Source organism: Agelaius tricolor, unplaced genomic scaffold, assembly GCF_023055355.1.
Source record: "Agelaius tricolor isolate 1412-34295 unplaced genomic scaffold, bAgeTri1.0.p SCAF_4, whole genome shotgun sequence".
Classification (NCBI taxonomy): domain Eukaryota; kingdom Metazoa; phylum Chordata; class Aves; order Passeriformes; family Icteridae; genus Agelaius; species Agelaius tricolor.
The window spans coordinates 51673209-51686814 of NW_027269264.1; the positions used below are offsets into that span (position 1 = coordinate 51673209).

At 41.7% G+C, this 13606-nt stretch overlaps 1 protein-coding gene across 16 annotated transcripts in view; it reads right to left on the reverse strand.

Annotated features, from left to right (window-relative positions):
* The window catches only part of CELF4 (CUGBP Elav-like family member 4), a 712244-nt gene extending 698881 nt beyond the window's left edge, over positions 1–13363 (reverse strand). For 7 of the 16 annotated variants that reach the window (XR_011678996.1, XR_011678995.1, XM_071425772.1 and 4 more), the window contains exon 1: positions 12735–13360. Coding sequence is in view for 14 of the 16 variants with exons in the window: in XM_071425772.1 (XP_071281873.1) it covers positions 12735–13014 (280 nt within the window). In the remaining 2 variants the exon portion in view is untranslated. Of the gene's footprint in view, positions 1–12734 lie in introns of all 16 variants that reach the window. The other 9 variants (XM_071425776.1, XM_071425770.1, XM_071425769.1 and 6 more) reach the window with 5 other exon arrangements.
* Between the last annotated feature and the right edge of the window lie 243 nt (positions 13364–13606).

Below are 13606 nucleotides of genomic sequence, written 5' to 3' on the forward strand. Positions count from 1 at the left end.
AGAGGCCCAAGCCGGGGGAGCGAGCTGCTCACCCGGCAGTCGGACCTGTGTGCTTTGTCACAGCAGGGTCATCTGGTTTGCTGGTGGCTCAGCTATATCTTTTTTGAATTAAGAAGCTGCTGCCAGAAGTCCTGTCCCTGGATCGGTGCAGAGGAAAAGACAGGGGAATGACACACCTATTGTGCAACTCCTTTTATGAATAAACTCGTGAAATCTAATTCTACCAGCACCTCTCTGGCCTTTTTCAATGAGCCGGTCAGTAACAAATGACCATTTAACAGCACAAAGCAGCTGTTATAAGGGAGAACAGATTGAGGCTAATACAATACATGTTCCCCTCCAAACAAGAACCCAACATTCCTTCTTCCTTTTTTTTTTTTCTTTTTTTCCCCCATCTGCAAACACTGTCAGTAAAGCTGAGTAAATATATAAATAATTAAACAAACAAATACTTTCTCTGCTGCCCCCAGGCCTTTGAAACTGAGACTTAGTTGGATTTCAGGCAATCAAACAGCATCGTGTTCACACACTCACACTGCACGCAGGCTTCCTCTCCACCTTTGACAGAATATCATTGACTTGAGTGCACTGTGATGATTTCAAATAGACTAGGGGTTAGATAATCGACTCTACACACACACACATAACTGCATGCACACTCCAGCTCCTTCATTTATTTCATAAAACACATGAGCACAGATGGGATGGAAACACCAAAAAAGACCCCAAACAAAAAACCAGAAAGAAATCCCATGTACATAGCTACTGATGAACAAACTAAAACTACAACTGAAATAATTAAAAAAAGAAACACAAGGAACCTGATTAATTTTTTTGTCAGATCTTTGCTGTAGGCGATCACCTAAAACCCTCCTCTTTGATGAAAATATCACTAAATTAATTTTTTTGTGTCTGGATACCTAAGGACACTGAGATGTTATTTATTCCCCACAACCTACACCTTGGGTAGCAGCAGTGAAAACTCCCTTCTGGACTACCTTGCTCTGCCAAAGTCAGGGATATTCACATCCCTGCTTAAGGATTCACACAGTGTCTGTCTGTTGTTTGTGAGGCTGGGTCAGAGTCTAACTATTGACTTCAGAGAGTGTTGGGTCGGTGCTCGGTAAATGGGCGACGACTGCCAATTCCATCTGCCTGTACTGAGGGCAGGAGTACACTTGTCTGGAGGGAACTTGCTCTTTTTACTGACCCGGTGAAGGCAGATACCTTCAGCTTGATCCAAACTCTGTTGCAAACAATAGGTTTGGATCGGGCCCTCAAAGAAGAAAGGTGGGATGCAGCCCTTCATCAAATCCTTGCTTTGCAGCTCCCTCAGTTGCCATAACAATGAAGAGTATGTATGTGATTCACTAAAAGAAGGAGGAAAAAAAAGTATAAATCAAGATCCTGAATCAGTGAATGATGACATTCCTGTAGACAGAGAAATTACAAAGGCTGAATCCTACTCACACAAAGAAAACTGGCAAAATTGATGTTGACCCTTTCTTAGCAAAGCAGGGAACAAATATGTATTTACAAGTGAAATGAGCAAAGCTAATTTTCCATGCCCCCACTCAGTGTTTTTTGAAAGCGTGTTTTTCGGATCTACGCTGAAAGGGGCTCTGATGTAATACATTTACTATCAGAGACACACCAAAACCTTTACACAGAAAAAAGTCAAATTTATACCGCTACCCCTTCTCCCTCATAAAAAAAAAAAAAAAAAAAAAAAAAAAAAAAAAAAAAAAAAAAATCCTGCTGGCCTAATATTGCAGTTGGGGAAATGAAAGATCAATAGCTCACTAGAGCCAATGGGAATCTTTCCATTGATTCAACAGGTTTCAGTTCAGGCCTGAAGGCACCGAGCTTAAGTGACTCCATCAGAGAGTGTTGGTGAGTAATTATCCACGCTGTGATTAGAACCTAGGCGTCCTCACTGCCCGCCCTCACCCACCAGATAATGCCCTTCCTTTGAATGAAGCTGCAGGCACAGGCAGCAATTTAAACGGAGCAGCTCTGAGGTGTATTAGCCATTACAAATATTCAGAAGGAATGTCAATTCTTGTGTTCCGTGTTTCTTTATTTGTTTGTTTAATTCCCTGTTAACTTTTCAAATCCCTAGCAGAATGTAGAAACTAGCAACATTCTGGCATTCTTGTCTCCTGCAAGATCTTTAGGTGCCCTTTCTGCCAGTGTTCCTGTGGGTTGACTCACTTCTTTTTTTCCCCTTCTCTGTTAGTTACTAAACTTGGAGTTAAATAATTTCTAAGATACTCTTTTTTTGGTATCAAAATTGGCTGTATCCCTTCTTGAAAATAAACATGAGGCAATGGTGTGCTTTTAAAGAGTTTGCCAAAGGATTTTTGTTGGTTGTCTTGCCCATTCCTCATTTCCACTCCTACTTTTCTCATTTATTGCCAGTGTCTTGAATGAGATTTCTTTTTCTAAAAAGAAAAAAAATCCATATAAATAATAATAAAAAGAAGATAGGAAGAAGGAAAGTGATGTAAAAAAGTAACCAAGCTCCTTCTGAATGCACAAAACAGAACAAATACCACAGAATAGCATAATTGAATAACAATATATCTTTATAAAAGAGGGTGAAAAATTGCATCCTCATCCATGTATTATTGAAGATGGAATACGATCAAATAAATCGCGTTTAAAAGCAATTAAATGCTCACAAAAGAAAAACACTTGCCCCATAAACTGAAAAAAAAAAGGGTGTAATGAAATGCAAACCTTCTTGAAAGTACCATATGGACACTGGAACGAGAACGGTTGAAGCTGAATGGTAGAGCAGAAGGAGTGAACTAGCTTACCTAGATAAGGCAGCCTAGTGTTGCAGAGGGAGTAGTTAGGGAATTCGGATGGAGCCAGGTCTGTGTGTCTGGGCTTGGGTGAGCAACAACCTTAAGTCAGTCGCATCGCGCGTGATCGGCTGCTCCTGCTTCAACCAGCGGCATCTTGCAGAGCTGCCCGTAACTTCGGGCCCAATCCAAACACTGCTGCAGGCAAGGCTGAGCTTTTCCTGGGCTTCAGCAGGCTTTGGGGCAGGTGTGCGGCTGCTCTGCAAAGTCCTTTCTTATCAATAATAGATTTCACACAGTGTTGAACGTATGTTATTTCCGCCATGTTTTTCCCCCCTTCCCTTAAATGCTGATAAAGGTATGGGGGGAAAAACATGAAACATTTTCATTGCAATTCTGTGCTGAAAAAGAACTCTCTAGGATTAATCCTATTTTGACGGGGGCTGAAGTTGCTGACCAAAATACTCCTCGCTGCGACAAGTTTCTCAGGTCCCTGGCTTTTGTGCACCTATTGGGCCAAGACCCGATCCTAGAGAACAGCAAATCTGGTTTCCGTCTGTGTTTAGTGAAATAATGAGCAGGAAACAGAGCCCAGGTGAGAAAACTGAATTTTCACTAGATTAACTTCCAGAGAAGTACAAACCAATTCAATCTGTTCAGCAAAGGTATCTCACTCTCCCCCTGCTTCCTCCATGCACCATTTCAAAGAAGTGCATCTTTACCTTATTATATTATTAGAATCAATCAATATTATTAATATTACATGTGGGCAATTCTGTAAATTCTTCATAGTTCTCCTCCCCGCCTGTTAACAGCAGGTACATTATACAGTCTCTGGTTAGATTGGTCAACTAGGCTATCGATAGTCTTAATAAGCAATACCTATATTGTGACCTTTGCTCACAGAACTGAATCTCTCATATAGGGCTGTCAGATTCCTTAAAGAAGTATTGATAAGTTCATTACTGTATTGCTACATATAATTTTAGGTGTGATTTTCACTCACCCTGAAGCATCTAGTAACCTAATACTTTTTTTTTCCTCCTAAAGCATTTGCCCTTTTACAATTGATCAAATAGTGAATTAGAGCATTATAGAGAGGAAACATAATCAGGGGATTTCTACAAGCACACTGTGATATATCTTTTGATCTTCTGACAACCTTCATCCCTCTCGATCCTAGGAAGGAAACGCTGTTTTATAGGGATATTATTAGGCTGATGCTGCTTTATACATCTACCTGCAAGAAGCTACCGAGTCCGACAAAGATATTTGTGTGCGTTTGCAGTGAGTGATGCATATTATGTGATGCGAATCTATCCTTAGGGACTGGGAAGGAGAGGAACTATGTGCAAATGCAAGTCTGCCCTTTCGATACATGCATGCATACACAGTCCCTATGTAGTATATATACAGGCATTTGAATTAGAAACAGACCAAATATGCAGTCAGATCTCATCAGACTAACTCTGTCTGCAAAGCTCCGTTTTTATTCTGTTTGAAGAAGCTTCATGTCCAAAGTTATCTGCCCTGGTGCACTGGGAAGGCAGCCTGGTAGCCTCTAAAATATTTTGGAGGCTCAGACACAATGTACAAATAAAGCAGAGATGAATTAAGTGTGACTGTATCATTAAAATAGTATAATGAGTAAATGGTTATGTATAATAAACTCTGCATATAACTCCGGGAATACCCTCTTAAGTCACCTGCCACTTTCACATAAGAGTATGTTCTCTGTGCTGTCTTTCAGAAAGGAATTATTTAGAAACCTATATTATCCTGTCTGTACTGAGTACATGTTTTCATTAGCATGCACATAAAATAAATAGTTGTATGTGTGTGATGTACAAATGTCAGGCGCACTTCTATCTCACTGCTTATGCATTTTTCCCGTAAAAGTTCATTTTCAGCTACACTTTTTGTGTATGTGCTTTTTCAGGTTTTTATATTCTTTTTATGTTTTCTGGGTTTAAACAAGGAAATTAAACACCTTAGCCACGTAAAGGGGTAAGAATAGTCTGCACTGCAAACTGTGTCTGCACTACACTTTGGTCTACCAAACCATAAACAACTTTCTGTTTGCAAAATACTTTGAGAGACCTTACAGTGAAGGTCCCGATCACCACAACAATATATCCCTGGAGGCATTAAAATTGCCAGCGAAGTTAAACTTTAAATAGTTAATGTTAAACAATGACTTTACATGTTCAACAAAGGAGGAAGAAATAAACAGATAAGGGTGAGGTAGATCGAAATCTGCATGCCTCATTGGCTGAACTGTCGGATATTTCTAATGCATCTGAAGGGTTTGTTACTAAGAACCTGTTAAGTATCTTTAAACCTTTGATCTGTAGCCAGTCTTAACAAAGGTGACAATTAATTACAGGAGAGTGCATTGCAATAAAGTTACATCGTGGTCAGTTTATATATACTGTCCAAAGCTGGTTCACAGAAGTCACTGTCAATTAAAGTCTTCTTGGAGTCCAGTTCATTATCAATTTTTCCCCCTTGCCTTGATCAATATTTTTGGCTGCTTCTGCTTGACAAACTTAACACAATGTCTATATCTATATGTCTTGCCATTCATTTACATGGAATAGATGGCCGTATATGATTTATTTTTAGCTACTACGTATGGTCAGGCACTTTATTTGAGAGGTTTAGAGCTCTCATCCATCTTTATTTTAAGGAGCGACAATAATAAGCCCGCTCTTCCTTCAAGGGGATGTCAGTTGGATATAATGAATGTACATTAAAAGCTGCATTCACCTGTAGGTGCATTCAGGCTGTGGCTCACAGTGACAAAAGCAAACAAATGCAATCTCTGTGGTGACACCCTGACTCCAGACCACACCAAGAGATGCAGCGCAGATAAAGTGACTCAGTAGATCCTGAGATCCCCAAAATGCGATGATGGCTTGCTGGGAGGTAGAAGGAAAAAGAAACCCTTGTAATATATACCCCAGCTCAGTAAGTGAGCAATGGTGGAAGAAAACCATAACTTTTACTCACCACGGTTTATATTTTTCCCTTTTTCTGCAGCAGATTTTAATGCATAAGGGTCAGTCCACCATGACAAACTCCGGCAACAGTCATACAAGTGTCAGTGGAGCACTTAAGTGAGTGAAAAATGTGGCAGAGATCAGGCTTTTGTCAGTTCCTTTCTTTGTTTTAGTTTTAGTTTCACTTACAGAAGTAAAGCTAAGTTAAGGGACAAGCCAGCAAGCACAGAAATTAGTAGCATTATCTGCAAGTGTTGAGGTTTGTTGTGTAAACCCCAAATCCAGAATTTTAAAGGGAATGTGAAACACTGAATAAGTGCAAACCTGCAGCAGGATTTCCAAACATGAAGCCACCTAAGCGATGGCAGAAATCTCACTGTGCTCTGTCCAGCAAGCAGGTAAAGGCCTTTGCTCCTGAAGTAAAGGTGACGCAGGGATTAATGAGGCACCAGCTATTTGTTAAAGTCAGGATTCAACTTAGCTTCCTTAGCACCTCACTTGCTTAGTGCAAACTCTTATGGGGCAGAAACCACACACCGCTTGATGGACAGGTCATGTTGAGCTCTGCAGCCCCCTGCTTTTTTGGAATATTACTTTGAGGTTAGAGCCAGCACCTGCATGGGTCTTTGGGCATCTGGTACTTTCTCTGTATTTTAAATGCAGGTAAGCAGTCCAACAGCCTAGATCATCTCCCCCACTTTTTCTCCCTTGGAACCATTACTGCCTGTCACATACAACCACCTCAGTTCACACCTGATTGACGGGAGGGACAGTAACAGCTCCTTTAGTGTCGTTATGGTCTGTCGGGTCAGTGCGGCTGGCTGGTGTGCATGCACACAGGGGTATGCATGATAAAAAAACACCCTGATGTCGTGCTGAAAAATGTGGCTGCGTACTTCCAGCTCTTAAGGATGGAGGAGACCCTCCTTGATCACCCTTCTGTCCCTTGTTCTTGACCACCATGGACAGAGAGTTCTCTGCCTGTCCTCCCTGACAGGTGCAAACCGCTTTTCAGTTGAGCACAAGACACTTTCCGCAATCTCGGCCACTCTTTACCCAGACAAAATTTCCAGGTGCTTTCTGACAATCTCCTTCAAAAGACTATTCCATCAGCTGCCTGGCTTTTATTATGCTGTGCAATTTGAATTCTCTGCTGAAGAAAGCCCTGCCGGTGGCACTGGCCACTAGCAGATGCGGGATACAGGACCAGATGAACCACGCTTCTCATGCAAGGTGACAAGGATCCTCAATTTTTCCCTCTACTTCAGTGTTGAAATTTCCGATTTTTTCTGTGTCGATATGGGATAAAAAAGACATAAAATTAACCAAGCTGCCCCCCATTCCTATTGTTTCTTGCAGAAATTAGTGAGTTTCTGATTCAAACCTTAATTAAAACCTTGGTAAGGACAAATAAATACTAAGAAATTTGGTTGTTCCTATTTTTTTTTTTTTTTAAGGACAAAAAGTACCCTTTTTTATTCCATAAAATGCCCAAAGGCACCAGAATATGTAAGTATTGAGGGACAGAAGCAATTGTAATCTGTAAAAGTGTAAGAAATGTGAGTCTAAACTGGAGAAATGTAAGAGAAGAAACAAAAGCTGTGGGCACACAAACTTTAATTTCTTTCTTTTTTTTGCATTAATGTAACTTTTAAACAAATCCATCTTGTAAGGATGATTAGTTCATATGGTAGTGGGACTAGCTGAGGAACAGCTTTCAGTGCAAAACTTGACAGGCAAGCAAGAGATCCCAGAAAATTAGAGTTTGTATTGGAAATGCTGACACAACCGTAACAACAGCATCATAACTGGCTGCAGCTGCTTTTAGAAACCAGAATCCATGTCCAGACCCCTGGAAAAAAAGAGTTAACGCGTAATCTTATAATTTATGGAGCAATCTGGGCTATCTGTTTGACATTATCAAAACACATAGATGCTCATATATACAGGAGATTTTAATGAACAGGGTGTTGCTTTTTTCCTCTCTTCCATCAATCTATCAAATTGCATTGTGATTGTTTTAAGGGGTTGTTCTTTAGACCTAAGGCTTGAAGTCTCCTCTGTTTTGTTCCAGTTTATTTGTGCTTTACCTCCCTAAAACTTGTTTGGTTTACTACCATACTAAATGTTGTATGTGTTGCTTTCAGACAGGCAAGTCTTATGTTTCAATTATGGAGGAGTTTATTCAGCACCTGTATTGCGTTGCGCTTCTTTTCAACTAAATTTCCATTTCCCAAAGGCTGTACACATGAATGTGTACACATCTTTTTTTCTGTATGCATACACACACAAATCTATACATTTCTGCGTATAAACATACACATCATCTTAACTGAATGATCATTTTCATTGCGCATTTGAATTTCTGATATATCCAAAACCTTCATAAACATCCTTAAACTTAACAAGGTTTTAATTTTTCTATCATCTATCTTTGTAATCAAATAGAATAGAATATAATGAATGGAAGTCTTGTTTTTCTACCCCAGAGGAATCTTAAATTTCAAAATTATTTATACTTTTAAGAAGGTAAAGCTGTAAAAGAACTAAACTCTTCTCTTCATACTGCATTTTTCTATCTGCATTGAATGCTTACAGAGTGAGGTTCAGGTCAGGCAGGAAAAACACCCCAACCACAGGACTGCAGCAGTGGATTTCAAGAAGGTTTTGGGGGGTTTGTGCTTTTCTCACCCCTAAATAAGGGTTGAAAGAGTGCTGTTGGTCTCAAGTCTTTGCAAGACTCCTGCTTTTCCAGTGCACACTATCTCCGCATTTTAAGTGCATTCACCCGCATGTGTTTCAGTAAATCTCAGTTAAGTGTGGAATGCTGATTTCTTCCGACTTCCTAAATAGAATATTATGGAGACCTGTGTATTTTAAATTAAAGCATTTCCCAGGCCTTGGGTACAAGCAAGCTTCAGTAGAAGAGACTGTTTAAACCTATGGGGACAGTCCTATATTTAGATAACATTAATTCATAAATATTATACTAAATACCACTTAAATTGGCCTTAAATGACTTCAAAGATAATGCATTATAATATGGCTGTCCTGAGAGCACTAACCTTTATATCTCCCAGTAACTCAGCCTTTAAGCATACTCCACAGCTAGATAAGATGTGGGGAAGTTATGAATGAATGTCTTGCTAAATTGTTAAAGTGATTAGTTAACTCAGTGCATGTGTGTGCGTGTATGTGTGAGAGCGTGGGTGGGTCAGCTCAGCCCCGGTAGATTTCTACCCGTAGATCTCAGCACACAGCCTCTTCCCAACCCTTCAGCAAAGTACCAGAGCAGGAACCTGTTCCTGCCCCGTGTGGAGAGAAGCAAGGATGGGGGAAATATGCAGCAGCTACGCTCATGCCATGAAAGCTTATTTTCTCGGGGATCTGGCAAGCCTTTCCTGCCTTCCCCCACATGCTGCTTCCCCCGTACCCCTTCTCTCTTTGTGTATCTGCAAGAGAATCATAATCCCCTGCCTCTTTCCTGGTGTCTGTACTGGTATCAGCCAGGGCTGCTGGTGAGAGAACCTGGGACTTCACTCTCCTTTTGTGATAGTTTTTCTTGGAGGAGGGCATAGTAATGTACTTTAGGTTCTTAATTTTCAATTTCCTCCTGCTATACAGGGGCACCGCAATAGGATATCTTCATAATATTTTCAAGAATACACATCCTTTGATCTTGTTTCAATGGATTTACACCTGAAATTACTCCGGTTGCTGTTTTTTTACTTTAAGCTAATTCCTCTCTCTTCCCTCCTCCCAGAACAGTCCCACCTTCTCCCCCTCTACACCCAAGGTATGCTCTCCGCACACTTAAATAAACTACAGCCTACTATTAACCCTTCAGGGTGTACCACTGCCACAGCCTAATCCCCTGAATTAGGAATGAAATCAACTGAGAGTGATGGATCAATTAATGTATAAGCATTATGCATCTCTTATGGAAAGCATCTTGGGGTTTTGTATTGCCAACCTACCCCTGTGAGCCAAGTTGGACTATCTTTATGCAATTCTTCACCTACGCCTGCAAAGCAAAGCCAAAATAAGGACATCTGAGTGAATACAATGCTTCACATGACTGCATTTAGAGAAGGGAAGAGAGAAAAAATAGATTAGAAATGAAATAAAATGAATAAAATAATAATAAAAAAAGCCAAACACAACCCTCATCCTTCAAAGCCCCATCACGCTTTTTGACTTAATAGTAATTAATCACTACTGGCAAGAAAGTAATTTTTTTCCAGGTAGCCAGAGGCACATTTTTATCAGGATTAGCTAATAAATCAGCGGCATCGCTAGAAAGGAGTTCAAACTCTTCTCGGATGTACTAAATAAAACCGATCTCTGAAATGCTGGCAACTCGGTGTCTATTGAAGCTTCACTCAAACCTTAGCCCGCAAAATAACAATCATCATCATAAATTTTCTTTCCAAAGTCCAAAACTTATAGCATGTTAAAAATGACTGTTTGTTTTGAGATGAACTCATGCAGTTTGGTTTGATGAGGTGACAAGATTCCCCACCTGGCTTTTTTCCTAGGTTGCAGCTTTAGAACAGAAATGAAATGAAGGGAAATGAAGTTAGTATCTTGCTTAATTCAGGGATATGTGTTAAACACATCCAAGCAAGATAAATGATCCCTCTCTCTCTCCTTTCTCTCTCTCTCTCTCTCTCTCTCCTTCTCTCTCTCTCTCTCTCTCTCTCCCCTTTCCTGAGTTTGTCTCTGTGAATACAGGCATACAGTAAAAGCAAAACTGAACTGAAAGAGAGAGAACTCAAATCTATGAAATAGAAATTGAAGTTAGCGCACAGAATGATTAATTTCAGGTTTAAGATAAAACATAGCAAAAGAATAAAATCTCATCAACAAATCACAGTAACCTCCCACGACCGAAAAAAAATACTTTATTGAAGTGTTAGCTCAAAGATTTCCTCTACACTATGTTGAGTGATTCTCTTCAGTGTAGCTTTTACTGCTGTTATTTTTATTTTACAGAAACCTTAGATAATTTTTTGCAAACACATGCACACACACACACGAGCTCAGTGTCTACTCTCACTATTAGATGAAATCTCTCAGGACCTTTCCTTCCCTGCACTTCTTACTATTATTTTTATTGCTATTATTTATAATTACTATAGTACGGGTGTAATGTTTGAATAATGCCAATCAGACCATGATGTGGCTTCTAGGAAGACAGTCTGAAAAGAAAGCAAGGTTCAAAAGAGCTACACTGATCATTTTAAAAATGAGAAGGGTGTTTGAAGCGACCGGCAAGTAAGGATGGGAGAAATATCCTATAACTTAGACTGAGTCCCTAGTCCCTGAGCCCTGAACATTTTCTCCAGCCTGTGTAAAGCTGGTACTTTGCACTGTCAGGGTATATTTTCATTCGCGTTTCCTGAGAGTGGAAGCAAGGAAGGGAGTGAGTGGGAAGGGGGAAGAGATGCCTGCTGAACATGCCGTTAAGTTCAAGATTTACAACTCGCCAAGGCATCTGGAAAGCTGGGAAGCCAGTAATGCCATTACTGGTGACTGTCACTGGCAGGAGTCTGCCAAGCTGGACTAGACACGGGTACTGAAGCTGTCCTGTAAAAGATACAACTTCCACTCTCCCCGTGGCCCCGTGCAAAACGCTTTCTCCTCCTGCACTAAATCTGGAGTCACACCCCAATCACTTCTGACCCGGTCTTTTTCTTTTCCCTTTTCTTTAACAAAAAAAAAATATATAAACACACATGCACACAGAATCTGAGTTAATAAGGTGGCTTATATCACTTCTGCCTTTCTCCTATTTCTAAGAGGGACTGCCATGCAAATTACCTTCAACTTCCTCCCTGCGAGTCCTACTTTCCTACCCGAGGATCTGAGCATCTCTCCCCCACTACACACACCCTCCCCCACCCCCAAAACGGAGCACCATCTAATCTGATAGGCACCTCCGGAGAGCCTAAGCTGAGCAGGGAAATGAGCGGGCAGAGATGGAGCAAGTGAGGCATTGTGTGAGGAGTACATCTCCACTACCTTTAGAGAAAACCTAAAAAGTTCCCGGCATGGACTTCGGGCACATTAAAGTAGTGCTTGGAATATGCCTGGTCAGAGACTTCTTCCCTCTGGAACTAAGCTGCCACCTGTCCTTTCTGTCTTGCCTTCTCCCACACAAGCACACATACCGTGATTTTGTGCACACACCCCTGCCCCGCTTGAGATGGGCTTCTTTATTGTTGTTTATATCTCTGTTCCCGTGTTGAATAGAACCAAAATTAAACAGTCCCCCCCGGAGCAACTCACTCTCCTCCACTTCTTGCTTTGTAGAGGACTACAAATAATAAATGTGACAGCAGTAAAAATAAAAAAAACTACGAAAAAATTGAGGAAAAAAAAGAAAAAAAAAGAAAAAAAAAAAAGAAGAAAGAAAGAAAAGAAAAAGCTGCCGGTGTCAGATACGGAACAGTTGTAAAATCGGGGGTTGCCAGCAAACCCAGGGACAGACAGACGGACACACACACCCCTGGGCTGACGAAGAGCGGCTCCCGAAGGTAAATACAGAGCACCCGCTCCGGCTTCAGCACCGCGGACAGCTGCCGCCGGCCCCGCGCCCGCGCCGCCGCTCGCCCGGCGCTCCCCGGGAGCTGCCTCTCACCCCCCAAAAAAGCGGGGAAAGAAATAAAAAATACTAACATATAAGCCAAAAGGAGCTGACTCCCTGCCCTGACTCTCGCTCTTCTCTTCCCAGGATGGGTCTATTATTTCTTTCCCTGCCCCCCCAGCCTGCCGCCTCCGCCCCCGGGCCAACCAAAAATGAAATAAAATGAAATGAAATCGAAAGGAAAGAGAGAGAGAGAAAGAGAGAGACAGGGAGAAAGAGGGAGCCTGCCTTTCTCTCCCGATCTCTCCCGGGAAAGTTCAGGAGGTAACTCACCTTTGTGCATGCCAGTGAACCTGTCCTTCAGCACCGTCAGTTCATAGATCTTCCCGAACTCCTCGAAGAGCGGTTTGAGGTCTTTCTCGTCCAGGTTACGGGGGATCTGCCCAATAAAGAGCTTAATGGCATCGTGGTCCTTCATTGGGATGGTGGATGGGTTTCCGGGACTATGGTTTAATCCGTTCATATGCCCGTTGGTGCTGGGGTTGCTGTGATTGCTACTCAGGCTGGTATTGTCTGGTTGTCCGTTTGCTAACGTGGCCATCTTTATATACATAGAGAAAATCTTCTTTCCTTTTTTTCCCCCTCTTCTTTTCTCTCTCCCTCCCTCTCTCTCCCTCTCTCTCTCCCTCTCTCTCGCTCTCTCGCTCCCTCTCCCTCTTTCACACACACACACACACACACTCACACACACACACACTCCTCCCTCTCTGTCTCTCTCTCTCTCTCTCTCTCTCTCTCTCTCTCTCTCTCTCTGGGTCTGATCTGATTTTTTTTTTACATTGAAGATCTGTGTCCTTTCCGTTTAAACAGGCTGGATCAGTTCAAATTCCCAGCCAGACTAGGGGGTGGGGTGTGAGTGTGTGGATGTGTGTGTGTACGGGGAAGGGAGGCTAGGGGTGGGGGATTGCTTTTGCCTCTACTCTGGCTAAACCCCCTCCTCCCATCCAACCACCCCCCTGTCTGTCTGCCCGGCAGAGGCTTAATGGTATCTTCCAACACAGCCCCTGGCTATAAATAGCACTAGGCGCATGGCTCTTTGAGAGACAGTCAATTTCTATTGTGCCAAGTGAGCAAAGGGGAACGGTTGCGTTTTTAGGACCAATGATGATGATTTTTTTTTTTCCTTTTCGTTTGCAAGCCCTCCG